Consider the following 17,532-nt stretch of genomic DNA (forward strand, 5'->3'; position numbering starts at 1 on the left):
GAGGAAAAGGTTAATTCTGGATGAGATAGAAAAGATTCAGAGCACAGTGCCTACTCTTATGGTGCCTACTCAATATTAGGCAGGTGGTCATAGTGTTATGGCTGATCAGTACATCTATATATGTGTGTGTGTGTGTGTGTGTGTGTATATATATATATATATATATATATAAAAGCAAAAAAATAATAATTGACGCACATGAATGGCGTAATCGCTGGGAGCGTTTCCCGAAAGATGCCGCCGGCGCGTGTTGATGGCGTCACGGCAGGGCGGGGTTGCGCCATTTTGAATGTGGATAGTGGAGTGTGGGAGGAAAGGGCTGAAGGAGGAGTGTGGGACCGGGGTTCAGAGGGAAAAAATAAAGCGAACAGAATACACCCTCGGTTTATTATCAAGTAGATACTTCGGTTTATTCATTTTAATTAATTTTTTTTGCAATAACTCAAACATCGGGAAAGTTATCAGGAGCCGCCGCTGAGATTCCCTCCCTCTCCCTCTCTCTGTCTCTCTCTCGCCATGGCAGGTAACTTCGCTAAGCTAACTGCTAGCCTGCATGAGCGTCATGCTAGCACATTAGTGCATCGATTCCTGTATCAGTGCAGTGTGTTTAAAAACTGACAGCGTTATATACATCTCCGTATTGCACGGACAATTTCCTAGCATCACATGCTAATGATTCAGAAACGGAAACACACTGGGCTCGTGCGTTTAGCCTAGCATGCTAGCATCCTCCTTTTTTCTCCCTCCCGGTTCGCTCAAACTTTTTTACTTTCATATTTGTTTTAAAATTTTAATGTTTTTACTTATTACGGTTAATTGCTTATATGCATTATGCACCGAATAAGCAGATACAAACAAATTTGCTAGCTTGTTCTTATTCCCTACCTGTTTTCAGATCTGACCAGACACCCTGATCTGATTGGTTAAGACCATCCCGCCTCCTGTGCACTGATTAGTTTGTTGGTACGCTGAATGGAACGTGTTAGCCAATCATATCACAGGAGGCGGGATTTTGTTTCGGAATATAGGTAGGGATTAAGAGCGCGGCTTTGCTAGCTCGACTGCATGTAGAGCACGCGCGTTCTTCCTTTCTTTCTTAACGTAATACATTTGCCGGTTTTTTCGCAGATAATATTGACTTTAAAAAATCATTTTATTAAACTTATAAGCTGATATTGGTTTGTAGCTATATATTCCACGTAGCTAATAAACTTTAATAAGCATTTGCAGAGTCATGTGCAGTAAAAATATAGAAAATTAATATTTTTGGGGGGCTGCAAAAATAATTAATATCAATTCATCTTTGTCCACAGAGTAATATGAGAGGTCTATTTAGATTAAAGCTACTTTTAGATTAAACCTATTTATTTAGCACTTTTTCAGTCTATTTTCTGATTATTATTATTTTAAATAATTGTATTTTATTTATTCTTGTAGTAAAATTCTTTTATTTATTTAAATGTTTTATGTCTGGATTGACAAATGCAGAATTATCTTTATAATTTTGGGCTAAAAAATTTGCGCACCCCCATGTTTCCTGTAGTGTGTTGAATAAACTAAAAATGAAATAATTAAAATTATTTTTAAATATATTAATTGCAACTGGACCCCAAAGCTGCTTAACCGAACCATATACAGTTCCAAAAAACATTTTATTTATTTATTTATTTTATATATAAATATGTATTCTGGTAAAGAATGAATTTAAGGCACCCAAGGGTACACAAACTTTTGTACACAGCTGTACTTTAGTTTATAGCTGTGGGGAAACACTTCAGACCTTTGTTTTTTTTCTTGGTTTGATCGAGTCGTGCTGTGTTTTTTTTTTTTTTTATTATTATTATTAGAAAATATTTATTTTAAATTAAGAATAAATAAAATTTTTATTTATTATAATATTAATTATTGTTATGGTTATTATTATTATTATTAGTTGCCTGTAGGGTGCCTTTGGGATTTAACTTTATTGTTCATTTAATTTATTACTGTTATAAAGTCAAACATAATCATTAAGATTTGGAATTCAAATCATGTTGATTTTATTTTACTTATCTTTATTTCATAAAAGACAGAATCTTCTTGTTTTTTCTGTTTCATAATAAATTTAACAGCTTGTATTTAGGCCTCGTTGTTTATCTTTAAAATTTTAATTTTTTTATTGAATTAGCATTATATTTGCAGGTACTGTTCAACATGCCTGTCTTTTTAAAGAATATTGCAGATATTGGTTTTCCTTTTTTTATCTTCTTTTAAGATGTATTCAGCTTTTTTCTGTTACCTCAGAGAGCTATAATAAACAGCTATTAATTTGAACGGCTGAATGTTGAAATGCTAAAATATTTATTTAGGTAAATTAATTTGTATAATGTGACAAATCCCCTTGCCAAAAAAGGTGTAAAATAACAATCTCAAATATTTGTAAAAGGTGTATGTGGTCATGTGACTAGGGCTTGTTATAATAACAGAGTCGATACGATATACAAATTTAACTTGTATTCGTAACGTACAAATCCACCCACAGTATAGAAAGAATAGAATAGGAAGATTTCATTATAATAAAAAGGAAAATGACACTAGATTATTACAGTTAAACTAAAGATAAAAGTTTGGAATGAAATTGTAACAAATGTAAAGATGTTCAAATTAAACAGAACGAAAATAAAATGAAAAGTTATGAATTTTATATACATACTCAAAGTGCGCATTTTGAACATAAAATAAAACCTATTTTAAGCATTTCTGCTTCGTAGAGACACGAATGCATTCACTCGTTCATTTTGATACCGCGAGCTTGAATCACGCTACAGACATATGTGGGCAGGAGCTCTCTCTGTGTGGATCGTAGCCAATCGGGCGTGTCTGTGATGTTTACACTTCCATCATTTAATAAAGAAAAGCTCTGATCAGTGATCTTGTGCAGTTTTGGGAAAAAAAAGTCAGTTTTTCGATAGTTCATGTTTTATTATAAACATTAGGGATGTGAGAAACTAAATAAATTCAGTGATGTATCAATGTGATTTCTTTGACAATTTTTTTAAATATGCATTTTATATTTTTAATGTTTGTATTGGAGATGCTGAAAAGTAGTCGTTCCTCTATGATTCTGCTATAAACTTTTTATGCAGCATGACGTCCCGTGTGGTTGGAGTGAATTTGTTTGTTTAGAATTGTAACAAATCTTAAATTATATTTATTTATTGAATTGAGGTAAAATCGTAGTACTTATAGACTCTTGATACGAATGTTGGCGGTTATAGTATATTTGGAAGTTAGTATCGTTAGTATCAACCTTTTTTGGTGCCTTTTTTAATTAATTAAATCAAACGGTGCAGTCTTCATGCTGAAAGCTTTAAACTTTAAAAGTGTCAGTGACATTATCTGGATTTTAATTATTACTTCAAACAGCAGGATATTACCTAAAATAAGAGAGTAAATGAGGTAATCATCATGATTTACCATTTTCAGACACTACATGCTTAATCACCACGACCTCTTTATTTTCTTTTAAACCGAGTAAAAGAAAAATATGCTTTTATTTTTTTAAACTACTTTATCCTCTTTACTCGCTCATTCAGTGTGTTTGTAAAGACGACTGAAATCCACCCTGACAGCGTCCTTTTTATAGCGCAGCCGCACATCCTGCTTTTTTTTTTTTTTTTTTACTCCGCCGCCTAGTGCGTCAATGCCTTTACGTTGTCCCAGTGCAGTCTGCAGAGCTCTGGGTGGTATGTATCTCGGACAGGAAGTGTCTTTGTTTGTTTGCTATGGTGCTGCAACGTGATTGGACGTTTGAATGATTACATCAGCGTGCAGCCGTTCGTGATAGAGTGGACAGGGAACACAGTTTATATCAGCATGACTGAGTTAAGCACTAGAGTCAGGACGTGACGACTCCTCCACCTGTCCGCAGATTGGTGCGTTTGCGGATGTGGGCGGTGTCTTAATTTCTGTGTTTTGTGGCTGCAGGTGCCGGAGGCGGGGGCAACGATGTTCAGTGGTGCTTCTCGCAGGTCAAAGGAGCAATCGATGATGACGTAGCTGAAGGTGAGTGCGTTTTTTTTCCTCTTCCCTCAGATGATGTAAAGAAGAAATAATTTTACATAAATAAAAAAAAAAAGTTTTTAGTAAAAAAATGCAGCTCAAACCTCGCTAAACGGTCCCCGCCAAATTTACAGAAATTAATGAAACACTGAGCTTTTTTGCGTATGGTGACGCCCACAAAACTCCATAAAAGGAATGCACTTGGGATGATGTGTTGAATAATTAATTACAATTAGAGGAATTTCATGAGTACCGTCCTCCTCGAGTAAACGCTCAGGCGAATTATTTACAAGCACATCATTTCTACTCGTCCTGACCTGCCTCACATTCGATGCGTGCCATTTATCTCCTATGGTTTCAAGACTGTAAGGAAGATAGTGGTGTGTGTGTGTGTGTGTGTGTGTGTGGAAACCGATTGTGAAAGAAGGAAGACGTGAATCCTGCCTCGTCATGTTTCCAGACAACTTTGCTATCTGTGTAACACGATGGTTTCGCTTTTTTTTTTTTCTTGCTTTTTTTCGCCTGAAATGTTTTTTCTTTGCTGCGTGGGACACACACAGAGGATGTTAAATAAAGATGAGGACCGATTTAAGACATTATTTCATGCTTATAAGGAAGCTCATGGGGGCTCAAACTTTTGAGTTTATTCCTGGCTGCATGGAAACTTTGGTCTTTATTTATCTACTTCCTCGTCGTCTGATGAGCGTCCAGTAGTCGGATGTAAAGACGTCGGGGCGTGGAGGGGCGGGGCTTAAAGACATCGGGGCGGGGGCATCGCAGCGGTGGAGCTTATGGTTAAAAGGGCTTGGTGTTATGGACTTGTGGTTACAGGGCGTGGCTTGGTTGTCGCAGGGTGGGACCTAGGGTTGCGCGATAATGCCCATTGTCATATCGTCCTATCGTCAGCCTGTAAGATCTCCGATACACGATAGTAGTCAAAGCCCAGGGATTCTGCGTGCTGTCGCGTTGTATTCAGAGAGTAGTACATATTTTTGTGGTTATTTTTTTCATTTCATGTCTGTTGTTTTATCAATAAATCTGCTCATATCTGCGCACGCGTTTATCAGCCTTTTGATCAAAAAGTTGCACGCGCAACTCACTTTCACTTTGCACAAGGCAGTGTTTATTGTTTAGTGTATATTTAAAGCGCATAAACACAATAAAACAATTGTTTTAGGCTAACATATCATACCTCATTGTAGTTTTTTTGCACACGCGCGGGTGCGTTACAATAATAATAAGGAAAAATCACAATAATAAATTCGGAGCAGTACTACTAATAATAATTATACTGAATGAAGAAAGCGCCGTCGAAGAAGTATCATCATTGAAGGAGAGAAGAAAATGAAGAATTAATACATATCAGTATTTACAGTTTGAGCTCGACACGTTTATGAGCTCTGTCGCTTGCTGTCAATGGGTGACTAGGAGAGAGAACACATTTTCGGCTTCAGTAGACACACAATACTTCAGACTGAAACACGACTGCCCCATACAGGTAATGAAGGGCATTTTCACAGCTTGCCGTGCGCAGCCGTGGCAAGTCACGGGATTCCTTTTCTTGAAACGTGGGTTTTTAATGGCGACATCTGTATCGTCCATATAGCTGACTATCGTCGATAGACGGGACTATCGTCGATAGACGATAGTATCGTCTATCGGCACAACCCTGGTGGGACCTGCTGGTCAGGGGCGGGGCTTGATGATTGCGAAGCAGGGGTACTTGTTTCTCACCCGCTTAGTGAAGAGGATTATTTTGAATTTGAGTCCTATTTCATGCGTATCCTTCGTGCATCAATATAAAGTCATAAAAATAATTATGCATCGGTCTGGTACAAGCGCTCCAGTTGTATGAAAGTCAGTCAGACCAAACTAGAACCTGGAAGTAACCACACACGGTGCAGACCACACCACACCACGGTGCAGCAGAAGTCAGGACCAGACTACTGTGTCTGTAAGAGTATCAGAGGTGGATCTCTGGCTCTCGTTTTTAATTTGTGTAGCAGGAAGTTCTCAAACAGAAAACTCTCCCAGTTACCTGGAAGATGAGTCACGTCAAGTGGACTCAACTTCTAATTAAACCCACACCTGAATGACTGAGAACCTTGAGACATCTCCCAGTTATCATAAAGGCAGCGTTGGACTCTGTGCTGTCAGCTGTGTATGACGTCCTCCTTCTTGCACAACTTTCACTAGCGGCGGACGCACACGCTCGAGCTTGTCGAGCGATCCGACGCCTTCGCGCTCGCGCCCTCGAAATCTCCCGGGATTCTGCAGCGAGTCTGAGAAAGTCACAGACGAACCTGCAAACATTCATTCGTTCATTTTGTGCTCATTGTTTACAGAATGAAAGAGTGAATAAAAAACAATTGATAGTTGCGAGCTTTAAATTTTATTTTTAATTAATTGTTTTTAATTTGTAGTTTAAATACATTTTAATTTAAATATCCTTTTTCTCATTCTTTACATCTTTTAAAAAGATTTTAATTTAATAATTAAATTAAGTGCAGCATCATTCCTGAAGCTTGCAGACATTTTCATGGCCACACTCACACACGAACACACACACACACTCTCCACAGTGGTTCGTCCCATGGCTATTATTCCTACTTTGAAAAGGTGGATGTCCTTTTGTGCTGCATGAACTCTCTCTCTCTCTCTTTCTCTTTTTTTCTCACACACACTTATAGAGAGGCCTCAGGGAGCTCAAGCTCCCACACAAAAGCTTCACACACACACACACACACTCTCTCACTCTCTCTATCGCCTCGTATTATTGTTATTGTGCATCAGCGATCAGCCGAGGGTTAAAGCGTGACTCAGTCTCCAACGAGGGAGCGAGACTCAGACACACTTGTGCGCACACACACACCTATTTTAGAGCAGCGTGGGAGTGTGTTCACCGTGTGCTAATATTCATCTCTCATTTCACCATAACTCCTGGTTTATACTGCCGTCGTGTTGATCATCACGTTTATCACCAGACGGCGTTTTTGACGCCTCATCAAAACGTGTTTTTAATAAAAACGTCCATGATTGTATAACACGCATAAATTATCCTTCTGTTATTAAGTGTGTGTGTGTGTGTTTGTGCACACGTTGGTCTTACTAATTTGTTTGTGTGTTTCCGGCAGCTGATATCATCTCCACCGTGGAGTTCAACCACTCAGGGGAGCTGTTAGCCACCGGAGATAAAGGCGGACGTGTCGTCATCTTCCAGCAAGACATCGAGGTATCGGCTCAAGCTTTCCCATCATGCATCGCTCCATGCCGCGTGTTACCCGCGTCCAGCTGTTTCGGCGGGCTCTGCCAGCTCTCGCACATTTGGCTTTATCACTCAAAACTGCGCCTGGAATTTTGGTCTCAGGATGAAAGCAGCGGACAAGCCAATCGCCATGAGAGTCTGGACCGATTACCGGTCGTTTAAATTGACTTGACTTAAAACGTACCGCGTCCTCTGTGGCTGCCGAGGTGGGCAGAGAATTGGTTGAAACGGAAGTAACACAAGTGTTAAGTTTACTGTTAGTATCTATAACGCCGTTAACAGGCGTTGCTAAATCCTTTTTTTGAAAAAGAAAAATTATACACATTATTCAACAGAGCCGATTAACGTGATTTACGTTTTCACCTCGTTATAACCAGAGTGTACGGGAGAATAAATACACGAGTGAGATAAAAAAACGAGTCGTTAGAGCAGATGTATCTGCAGCAGTCCGAGGTGAGGGCGTGTAATATACTCGAACCGAGAGTGCGGTATGACTGAGCAGCCGGAGTTCTTTCAAATTTATTTACAGACCAGCAGCCTGCAGATGAAGATTGATTGATTACGTTGTTCGTATTATTGCTTTTCCAGATACAAGGAAATAACACAGCCATCAGGTTCAGACTTTCCACATGTTTAACACAGTTACTGAAAATTGACAATAAACATCACTGAAATTCTGTGGACATTTAAAACTGATTATTTCTAATAGACCTTTAGAGTTCTTCTTTACACGCGTTCAAGTTTAGTTAACATTAAAAAAAGAGGGGTAGGGGTGCCACCCTGTGGCAGTATTTGGCATTGTATGAAATGCTCAATTAAAAAAAAGGAATTTTAAACATCTGAACTGGCCCAGAATTTCAAACTTTGTCCATTCTTTATTTTTATTTGTGATTGAAGGGGGGAAAAAGTGTGTCTTATGTATTAAATATGCTAAAAAAATTATATATGCAACCATTTCTTTTAGGTCCAAAGGTGAAATAAAGGTCGTGATGGAGAATAATAGAATTTTCGGGCTGTATAATTAAATTTTCAGGCTGTACATTAATATACAGCGCACGTAGTGTACAGGACAAGCAGGCGGTAAAGTGGTGTCTCTGTGGTGTGTGTGTTCATCTGAGAGGGTCTCGGGGGTTTTCGCATCCACAAAACGGTGGCGGAATTAGCGTGAATAATGGAACATATGATGGACTTGAAAAATAAATATTTTTAAAAAGAGTAAGTTATTCACGTATGTAGTATTTTGCCTAGCGTTTAACTAAACCCGTCTCTGTTCTCGTGTCCTTGCGAATTCTTCAGAACAAGGCCCAGTGCCGCAGCGACTACAACGTTTACAGCACGTTCCAGAGCCACGAGCCCGAATTCGACTACCTGAAGAGTCTGGAGATCGAAGAGAAGATCAACAAGATCCGCTGGCTGCCGCAGAAAAACGCTGCACAGTTCCTGTTGTCCACAAACGGTGAGTGTGTGTGTGTGTGTGTCGCAGTTCGGGGCTTAGGAGCTCAGATTTCCTGCGTCTGAGATCTTCACATCAGATCTGATTATCTCTCATCTGAAGGAATACTGAAATACCTGTTTCCGCGTGTGTGAAAACATGGTGATGATAAAACATGGTGCCGATATTAAGTACTTAGAGTTTACTCACTTTTTGTGATGTAATCTACTGCGTCAGGGTATTTACACACCCCAGATCAAAAGCTTGATTCTTACTGCAGAGGCAGGTGCTCGGCTATTGGCTTTGGAGTTCATTAAAACTCATCACGGAAGGATTTTTTTAATAAAAACTTAATTAAAAAAAATTATCCTAAATGACTTATCTGGCTTTAATATCGAATAACTAAAACTGATTCCCACCACTAATATAAGAAAGAAAGAAAAGTGTCGGAGGACGATTTTTCTAATTAATGGTGTAAGTAAAAGCCGTGGATAAAGCATGAGCGGGATAATCTCATGTTGTTTTATATTAATTTACTGAGTTTATATTTGTTATAAAGGAAAAAATAGATAAACCAGTGAAGGGTCGGGATGCGTGTGTATACCAGGATGAGTCAGAAATGATCACACCCTGGCTGTTGAATTTCTCTTAAGTCACTTTTAGAAAAGACAAATGCATTATTTTTCCACATTATCTCACCACATTATTATTGCTTTTCATCCAGCTTTGTCCATCTGTCCACAAACCTTCGTATTCCCACCTTGAAAATTGTTTTATATTGCGAGCCCGGAACGCACCGCTGTCTTTATTTTCTCATCAAAAGTGAATCTCCGTTCTCGTAGTTCTGATTTCAGGCGACCAAACAGGTGAAAGTCTGACGGAGTAAGATCAGGACTATAGGGAGGAGGAGCTTTAACACCACAGAGTGTCGACAGTGTGGACAGAAGTTTGTGGACAGGCATTGCCACGTGAGATCACGCCGCCCTCGGATATCAGTCCTGTGTTTAATATAACCAGAGTGTGGATCATTTTGGAGTATAGAAGTGTGGTGTGTGTGTATAGAAGAGAGGTGTTTTGAACAGAACCCTGCTGTTCAGTTTTTCGCCTCAGAACGGTTCTGTAATGAAACAAAGACACGACAAGCGCACTCGGATCTGAGAATCTCTCCTTGGGATCGTACAGATTAATTTCCAGTTGAACTCTCATTAGTGAGAAAATGATTCGACTGGGATTCGCCTCTGTAGACGAACGAATCAAATGAATCAGGTTCGGAGTCAGCATTGTGATCAAGGGGCGGGGTTTATTCGATTGATAAGCTGGCTAAACATGTCCTAATGTTCATAAGGAATATATACAGAAAAAAGGAAATTTTAATAAATCTTATCAGGGTCAGTTTTATGGATTTTTTTTCTCGACTCTTAAGTCTCATAAATTTGGCTCTTCGTTTTTCCTTTTCTTTTTTAATCCACAGATAAAACTATAAAGTTGTGGAAGATAAGTGAACGTGATAAGAGACCAGAGGGCTACAATCTGAAAGAGGAGGACGGCCGCTGCAGAGATTCGACCACCATCACTACTCTACGGGTACACACCAGACACACACACACACACACACACACACACACACACACACACACACACACACACACACACACACATACACACATATACATAAAACCTGCTCACGTCTCACCCGTCCCTGTCGCGCGCTAGGTGCCCGTTTTCAGACCCATGGACCTGATGGTGGAGGCGAGCCCTCGCCGTGTGTTCGCCAACGCTCACACTTACCACATCAACTCCATCTCTGTAAACAGCGACAACGAGACGTACCTGTCTGCCGACGACCTGCGCATCAACCTGTGGCACCTGGAGATCACCGACCGCAGCTTCAGTATCCTGCACAGGGCAAAGACTGTGGGAGTGTGTGTGTGGGACTTTTTTTTTTTTTTTTTTTTTTAGTTCTAACTAAAAAAACTTTTACAAAGAGACGTAAAAAGCACAAAACAGTTGAATACTAGAGATGGGGGGGGGGGTTTCGATTTAGTTATAAATAACTGATTGCAAAATTTTTATTTTTTATTTTTTTATTTTGGAGATGAATCGGTCAATCAGTCAGTGACCAGAATTGTCTGTTTTTCAGTGGATCAGACGTGACTGGTGATCAGCAGATCAGCCTCAGATTTGAACTGTTCTGTACCGAACGCAGAAGCGCAACAGAAACACATTTTTATAGCATTACATCATCAAAAAACAAGTTCAATCTTAAAATCTGTAAAAAAAAAAAAAAAAAAAAGGTCTGTCTTTTTTTCCAAACTCTGTGACCGAATCATAAGACTAGTGTTACCTCGGGACCTCGTGTGATTTTGTAATAATTGTGGAGGATGTCATTTATCTTAATCCTGTGTGACTCAGCCATGTCTGTGATTAAAAGTAAATATTCTCCCCGCAAATTACCTACCATGGTACCATTTTTGCAGACAATCCAGAGGTCCAGTGGATGATAATAATAATAATAGTATTAGGCAGGGTCATATATCATTGTCTATCAAATATTTTAGTAATCGAGTATTCTACCAAAAAAAATCATCGATTAATTGAGTAATCAGATAAAATGTACTTTTGCTTAATTACACAGTAATGTAAAATATTTAAGAGAAACAAAGATTATTTGGTTTTCTTTTTTTTTAAGAAAAATCTACTTTTATTTTTTAAATGCATACAGCATTTTATCAAAAATAAACATTGTCATTATTCACAATATAAGGAATAGCTTTAAGTTGACAGATGAATTAAGTGCATTACAGTGTCATACATTCTTATTTTAAAGCCTTATCTCAGATGCATAAACTAAAAAAAAATATTTCAAATGACTAAGTATAAAAAAAAACTAAGGCACACATTAAGATAAATATTTATACAAAAAACACTAAGGTGTGCAACTAAATTTTAGGCACAACATAAGCCTTTACTGGTAATTTCTGTAGTTTTCTTTTGCTGTTTTTTTTTTTTTTTGTCTCGCTGATATTTTTATCGCTTACTTTCATGTTGCATCCCGCAACAAAACGCTCCATCAAATCAATACACAGCTAACTGTTTTTGTCTCTTTCCGCTTTTTTGGGTGACGTAAGCGCTTCTTCTTCGTCTGTGTTTACTGGCGGCTTGTATCCAGAAGCGCGCTGTGTCACGCCAAACAAGTAATTGCGCAAAAACATAACGCAAGCTTTTAAAATTAATTAAAAGAAGCTTCGAGGCAGAAGATCTTGCCTCAATAATTTTTTTGTAATCCAATTACTCGAGTTACTCAGGGAATCGTTTTAGTCCTACATTGTGTTCTTCGCGCCTTTTAGTCCATCTTCGGTAAAAAAAAGTAAGGGGGGGCTGCGTTGGAGCAAAAGTATTCCGGGTGTCGAGTTGCTACTCACCAAACAATACAGTGTACAGAAAGAGAATAATCACCAATAGGGCTTTATTTATATGAAATGATACAGAGATACGTCAAGCTCAGCAACAGTAAAACTTTTTGCTTTATTTTAAGTTGTAATTAAACGTTAAACTCTTGTATTTGCAGTTAGTTTGTATTGTTTAAACCTCTTTGTTTTTAAGTGAAAAAACTAATGTTATAAGGAGCGGGTTACATCCAGTAACACATTAAAGATTTAAAATTGTAACAGAATCGAAAAGGAACATGGATTTCGGGCAAATGGTGACGGTCGAGAGAGTGTGTGTGTGTATGAGAGTGTGGGGTCGTAATGAATGTAAAAGAAAGATTGTTAATGTTGTGTGTGTGTATGAGAGCGTCACATGCTCCTTAACCACCTCTCAGACATCGTGGACATCAAGCCGACCAACATGGAGGAGCTGACGGAGGTGATCACGGCGGCCGAGTTCCACCCGCACCAGTGCAACACCTTCGTCTACAGCAGCAGCAAGGGCACCATCCGCCTGTGTGACATGCGCGCCTCCGCCCTCTGCGACAAGCACTCCAAACGTGAGTCTGAAGACAGGATTAGACACGCGGCAGACCGCTCTCGCCTTTATTACACGGTTGTTTATGGTCACTTTATCACTTGTATATTATTTATATAATACATTTCTGTGTGTGTGTGTTCAGTGTTCGAGGAGCCAGAAGACCCCAGCAACCGCTCTTTCTTCTCAGAAATCATCTCTTCCATCTCGGACGTGAAGTTCAGCCACAGCGGTCGCTACATGATGACCAGAGATTATTTGTCCATCAAGATCTGGGACCTGAACATGGAGAACCGGCCAGTGGAGACGTACCAGGTGGGTCTGCAGGAAGCGCGGGACAGCCGTGTAGACGATGGGGCGTTCAGGGGACTTTAAAGCGCTATTCACCCTCTTCAACATACTGTACATTCACATATACAGTGTCTCCTTAATTGACAGGGCATGGGAAGAGTAAGCTCCTCCCACTCAGTTTGGGCTGTTGTGCTTTTAACTGGTTTATTAGCTTCACTGTCCTGGTTAGTCTTAACCTGGAAAAAAGTGACTACATTTATGTTAAAACACTTAAAATTACTGTGAATATTTAGTGTTTTACTGTAACATTATTAAAGGCATGACTAGAACATGATGCAGTGACGGCGTGATAACCACTAGAGGGCGACTTGTGTATGTATGTTGTACAATGCTTAACCATAACACAAGGATATTAGTGTTTATAAAAATATTCAAGGAAATATTAGTTCAAATTAAAAATATATTATAATCATATAATTAATTCTTTGTTTATTCACTCAGATTTGTGCAGATACGTGATATGATATAAAATGCTTTTTAGGGGCTTGAAAGATATTAAAATATAAGGCAGACATAAAAAAAAAAGGAAAATTTTGTACTACACTTGCCATTGAAATGACTGTAGATGTATTTCCTCTTTTTGATCTTTTTCTTCCTCGCGTCACCATGTTGTACCTCATGGTTCACGAGCTGTGTCTGTGTATGAAGCGGTTTTGGTGCAGACTCTGCGCTCGCGTCCTTACAGCCGTTCCTCTCTCTCTCCGTAGGTTCATGAATACCTCAGGAGTAAGCTGTGCTCGCTCTATGAAAACGACTGCATCTTCGACAAGTTCGAGTGCTGCTGGAGCGGGAACGACAGGTGAGGATGAGATCAGGACCGGTCTGATGTGGCTTCTGATTTGGGAAAATGTTAGATTTTGTATATTATGTTTGTGTGCATGTGTAGAACCTTTTTTTCTCACCCCATGTATTTTTGTAACAGCAGCTCTGATAGCATGATGTTCAGGTTTTTGTTAAGGTGCTGAATCGAATCGATTATAGTTTCTATAATAACGGCACATTCATAAAGATTTGTTCTTCTACAGTACCCCATAGTACCCGCGTGATACCACCAGTTGCCTCTACAGTATTTCTTTAATGGTTTAATTCCATATAGTACCTCTTGGGTACACCGATAACACCAGTGCTTAATATCTCTCAAGTGGCCCTCTAGTACCATTACAGCCACAAAAAATGGTAGACAACATTTAAAGAACAGCATTTTATTGAAATGAATTATTTAAAATAAACAATATGTTAAAGTATAAAGTATACGTAAATACAAGATGGCACAACTAATTGACACACTGTAGCACAACTACTCATTTAACACCAATAACAGGAAAGTAGTTGGTTTTCCAGATTCAGATTTGGTTTGACATGTTTTCCCCTTTTACACACTTTTATTGTTGAAAGACATTTGCTGCACATCAGGGTGGATAAAAGATTGACACGTCACTGTTTTAATAAAAAAAAAAAAAAGATTAATCTTTATTTTTAAAAGTGCTGATATAAACAAACAGCATTGCGAAGGAAACCATAACTCCTCTCCATCCCTTTGCTGATGATTTTCTTAAACCGGCATGACGCGAAGTGTCGCAGACTTCCCTGAAGAGGAAGTCGTAAACACTGTCACTGGGTTTTTGTTTGTTTGTTTCCGTTCGGGCGATGCTGAAGGCAGCCTCAGGGTGGGGTCCTCTTATCGACTCCGGCGCCTCTTATCACCGGCTGCAGCTTTAGGCGACTTGTACTCTGGGGATTCAGTTGAACTGCTTGTGCAGTTATAATGAAACGCAGTTTATTTCCATAACGAGCTCTGATGTCATAAGTGAGGAATTTCATCACGAGTGCTTGTGCTGCTCGAGGAAAATAATCAGTGCCCGAGCGGTTTGGTGTAAAACAAACAGAGCAACACAAACTCTTAAACAGTTTATACTTTAATTTTTCGAGCACTTGTACTAGATTTACACACACACACACACAGTTGTTGCTCCCTGAATACATAGACACAGCTGGTAATGTTTACACACACACACACTGCTGGATACATGTACACTTTGGCTAAAACACACATCACACACAGCTGACAGAATTAACACACAGCTTTTACCCACAACTAGTGATAACGCACAGGTGGAAATGTCACAGTCTCACACACCTGGCAAAATTTACACAAACCACGATGACTCTACACACAGCTGGAAAAGTTATATATAGAGACACACACACAGCTGGCAAAGCATACAAGCAACTAGAGGACAATACGCAAGCACAGCTGGAAATATTGCACATGCACACACAGATATTAAAATGCCCACACACACACACACACACGTTCACACAGAGCAAGTCTAAAATGCCCATGCGTGCGCTCACACACACCACACAGTTGGTCTGTGACACAGATTGTTTAAAAATGCCTCCAGATACAGTCGGAAAATTTTAATGCACACACACACACACACACAGATTGCACTTCGTATTAACACGTGAAAAATTCCGTTCATTCCATTTTTTACAAAAGTGTGCTTATGAGTGTCCGATTAAAATGCATTTATTTAATAAAATGTGTAGAAGTTATTGCATTTATTTATTTCTCTCTCTCTCTCTCCTCAGCGTGGTGATGACGGGCTCGTACAACAACTTCTTCCGCATGCTGGAGCGCACACAGCGGCGAGACGTCACCCTGGAGGCGTGCCGCGAGAGCTGCAAGCCGCGGCAGGTCCTGAAGCCGCGGCGCGTGTGCGCCGGCGGGAAGAGGAAGAAGGACGAGATCAGCGTGGACAGCCTGGACTTCAACAAGAAGATCCTGCACACGGCCTGGCACCCGCACGCCAACATCATCGCCGTGGCAACCACCAACAACCTCTACATCTTCCAGGAGAAGGGCAACTAGGAGCGACCAACCTCACCCACCTCACGCGCTTTCCCCACACCTCCGTCCGCGCGTGCGTGTGTGCGCGTGTGCATGTGTGTGTGGCTAAAGAGGAACTAGAGAAAATAGTTTTTTTTGTGATAACCATCACCACTACTGTCATCATCTTTATCATCATGCCATCATCCTGATCAGGGCGGGGCAGGGTAACAAAAAAAACGGTGCCATCTTGCTGTACCGCGTCAGACGTGACATCACGTGTACCCACAATCCTCTCCTCTTACCCATCAGGTCTGGCTACAGGGCCACGTCGGCTAACATGTCAGCCGTTTTGTTTCTGTCCTGTTTTTCTACTTGTCAACCTTCGAATTAGGAATGTGCTGATCATCAGTGACGCAATACATTGCAATATTTGCTATTATGATTAGTATTATTATTAATAATATTATTATTATTATTGTAATACTTTGAAACACAAACGTAAGAGAAATTCCAGGATTCTCTGAGGATTCCAGCTGCCTCTGCAATACGATGCTGTATTGTAACGTGTCATAAATATCTAATAAACGACAGCACATGACTAATTTGATCGAATAATTCCCTGAATTCTTTACACCTCAGCTTTTTTTTTGTGCCATTAAACTTTTTTTTTTTTTTTTTTTTTAATGTTCTCAGTGAAATTGCCAAGTTGTTTAGGTTGTTTTAATTCTGTTTAAAGAATTTTTTTTGTCTTTCTTTTGCTCAATAAATTCTCCTCAATACTGTAAGTAAAGCACATGGTTCCGTTCAGCCGTTCATTCCCCAAAAAAACAAATACACAATCATTAGCACTCACTCATGCACATTCACACGTAAACACACAATTGCGCACGCACACATACATATAAAGAACAAAAGAAGGCCGGTCTCTCCCCCTGGCAGTATCGTAGTCGTGTGATTTGTTTGCCGCTGTCTGTCCTCGACGTGCTCCGATACAAACAGACTGATGAACTCTTGTTGTATTTTCTTTTTTTTCTGTTCCCACCTCTCTGTCAGTCTCTCGTTGCAAGCTTGAGAAAGATTATAGAGAATATGACGATGGAAAGAAATGGTATTTATAAAACTGAACAAACATTACTGTCAGAGTCGTGTGTCTTTTTTTTTTTTTTTTTTGGTCCCCCCATGAAACCGAAGTGGATTCTGGATTGCGATCTTAAACATATTTATTTTCATAATTTACAATTTAGTTGGAGCATTTTGATTTCTGACCCAGAGCCATGGTAACTACAAACTACATTTCTAAGCAAAGAAGCACAAACTTACGAGACAAATAAAAATAAATAAATGCAATTTTCTAGTGCGAACCAAAAACTTTCTTGTGCGCACCATATAATATATTTTTCTTATTGTTTTTTTAGGGGCTTCCTACAACCTGGAGTAAAATTTGCTTGGCCAAAAGAAATCATTAACAATTAACTAAAGGGGAAATCACACAATAGAGGAAAATACGCATTTGTTTTAAATAATCAGCAAGAAAAGGTGCACTTACTTTAAACAACATTAATTAGGTGAATTTAATAATCATAAATTAATTTATTAAGACCAAAATTAATACTCTTTCTGCGTTTCTGACAAACCACTTTC

The 17,532-nt window shown here is 39.3% G+C and overlaps 1 protein-coding gene across 1 annotated transcript; it reads left to right on the top strand.

The window, feature by feature from the left end:
* Nucleotides 1-292: 292 nt before the first annotated feature.
* On the top strand, nt 293-17,025 carry ppp2r2ab (protein phosphatase 2, regulatory subunit B, alpha b). Its single transcript, XM_053475865.1, has 10 exons — nt 293-523; nt 3,967-4,044; nt 7,176-7,273; nt 8,603-8,762; nt 10,210-10,322; nt 10,452-10,629; nt 12,562-12,726; nt 12,850-13,019; nt 13,763-13,854; nt 15,651-17,025. The coding sequence occupies exons 1-10, from the start codon at nt 517-519 to the stop codon at nt 15,928-15,930; spliced, it is 1,341 nt and encodes a 446-aa protein (XP_053331840.1). The 5' UTR covers nt 293-516; the 3' UTR covers nt 15,931-17,025.
* The last annotated feature ends 507 nt before the right edge of the window (nt 17,026-17,532 follow it).

Source organism: Clarias gariepinus, chromosome 17, assembly GCF_024256425.1.
Source record: "Clarias gariepinus isolate MV-2021 ecotype Netherlands chromosome 17, CGAR_prim_01v2, whole genome shotgun sequence".
In the NCBI taxonomy this organism is placed as follows: domain Eukaryota; kingdom Metazoa; phylum Chordata; class Actinopteri; order Siluriformes; family Clariidae; genus Clarias; species Clarias gariepinus.

Bases quoted from the DNA above. Each gene is read 5' to 3' on its own strand.
- ppp2r2ab (XM_053475865.1), top strand. The intron at 4,045-7,175 runs GTGAGTGCGTTT...TGTTTCCGGCAG, and splicing joins CGATGATGACGTAGCTGAAG to CTGATATCATCTCCACCGTG. The intron at 10,323-10,451 runs GTACACACCAGA...GTCGCGCGCTAG, and splicing joins CCACCATCACTACTCTACGG to GTGCCCGTTTTCAGACCCAT.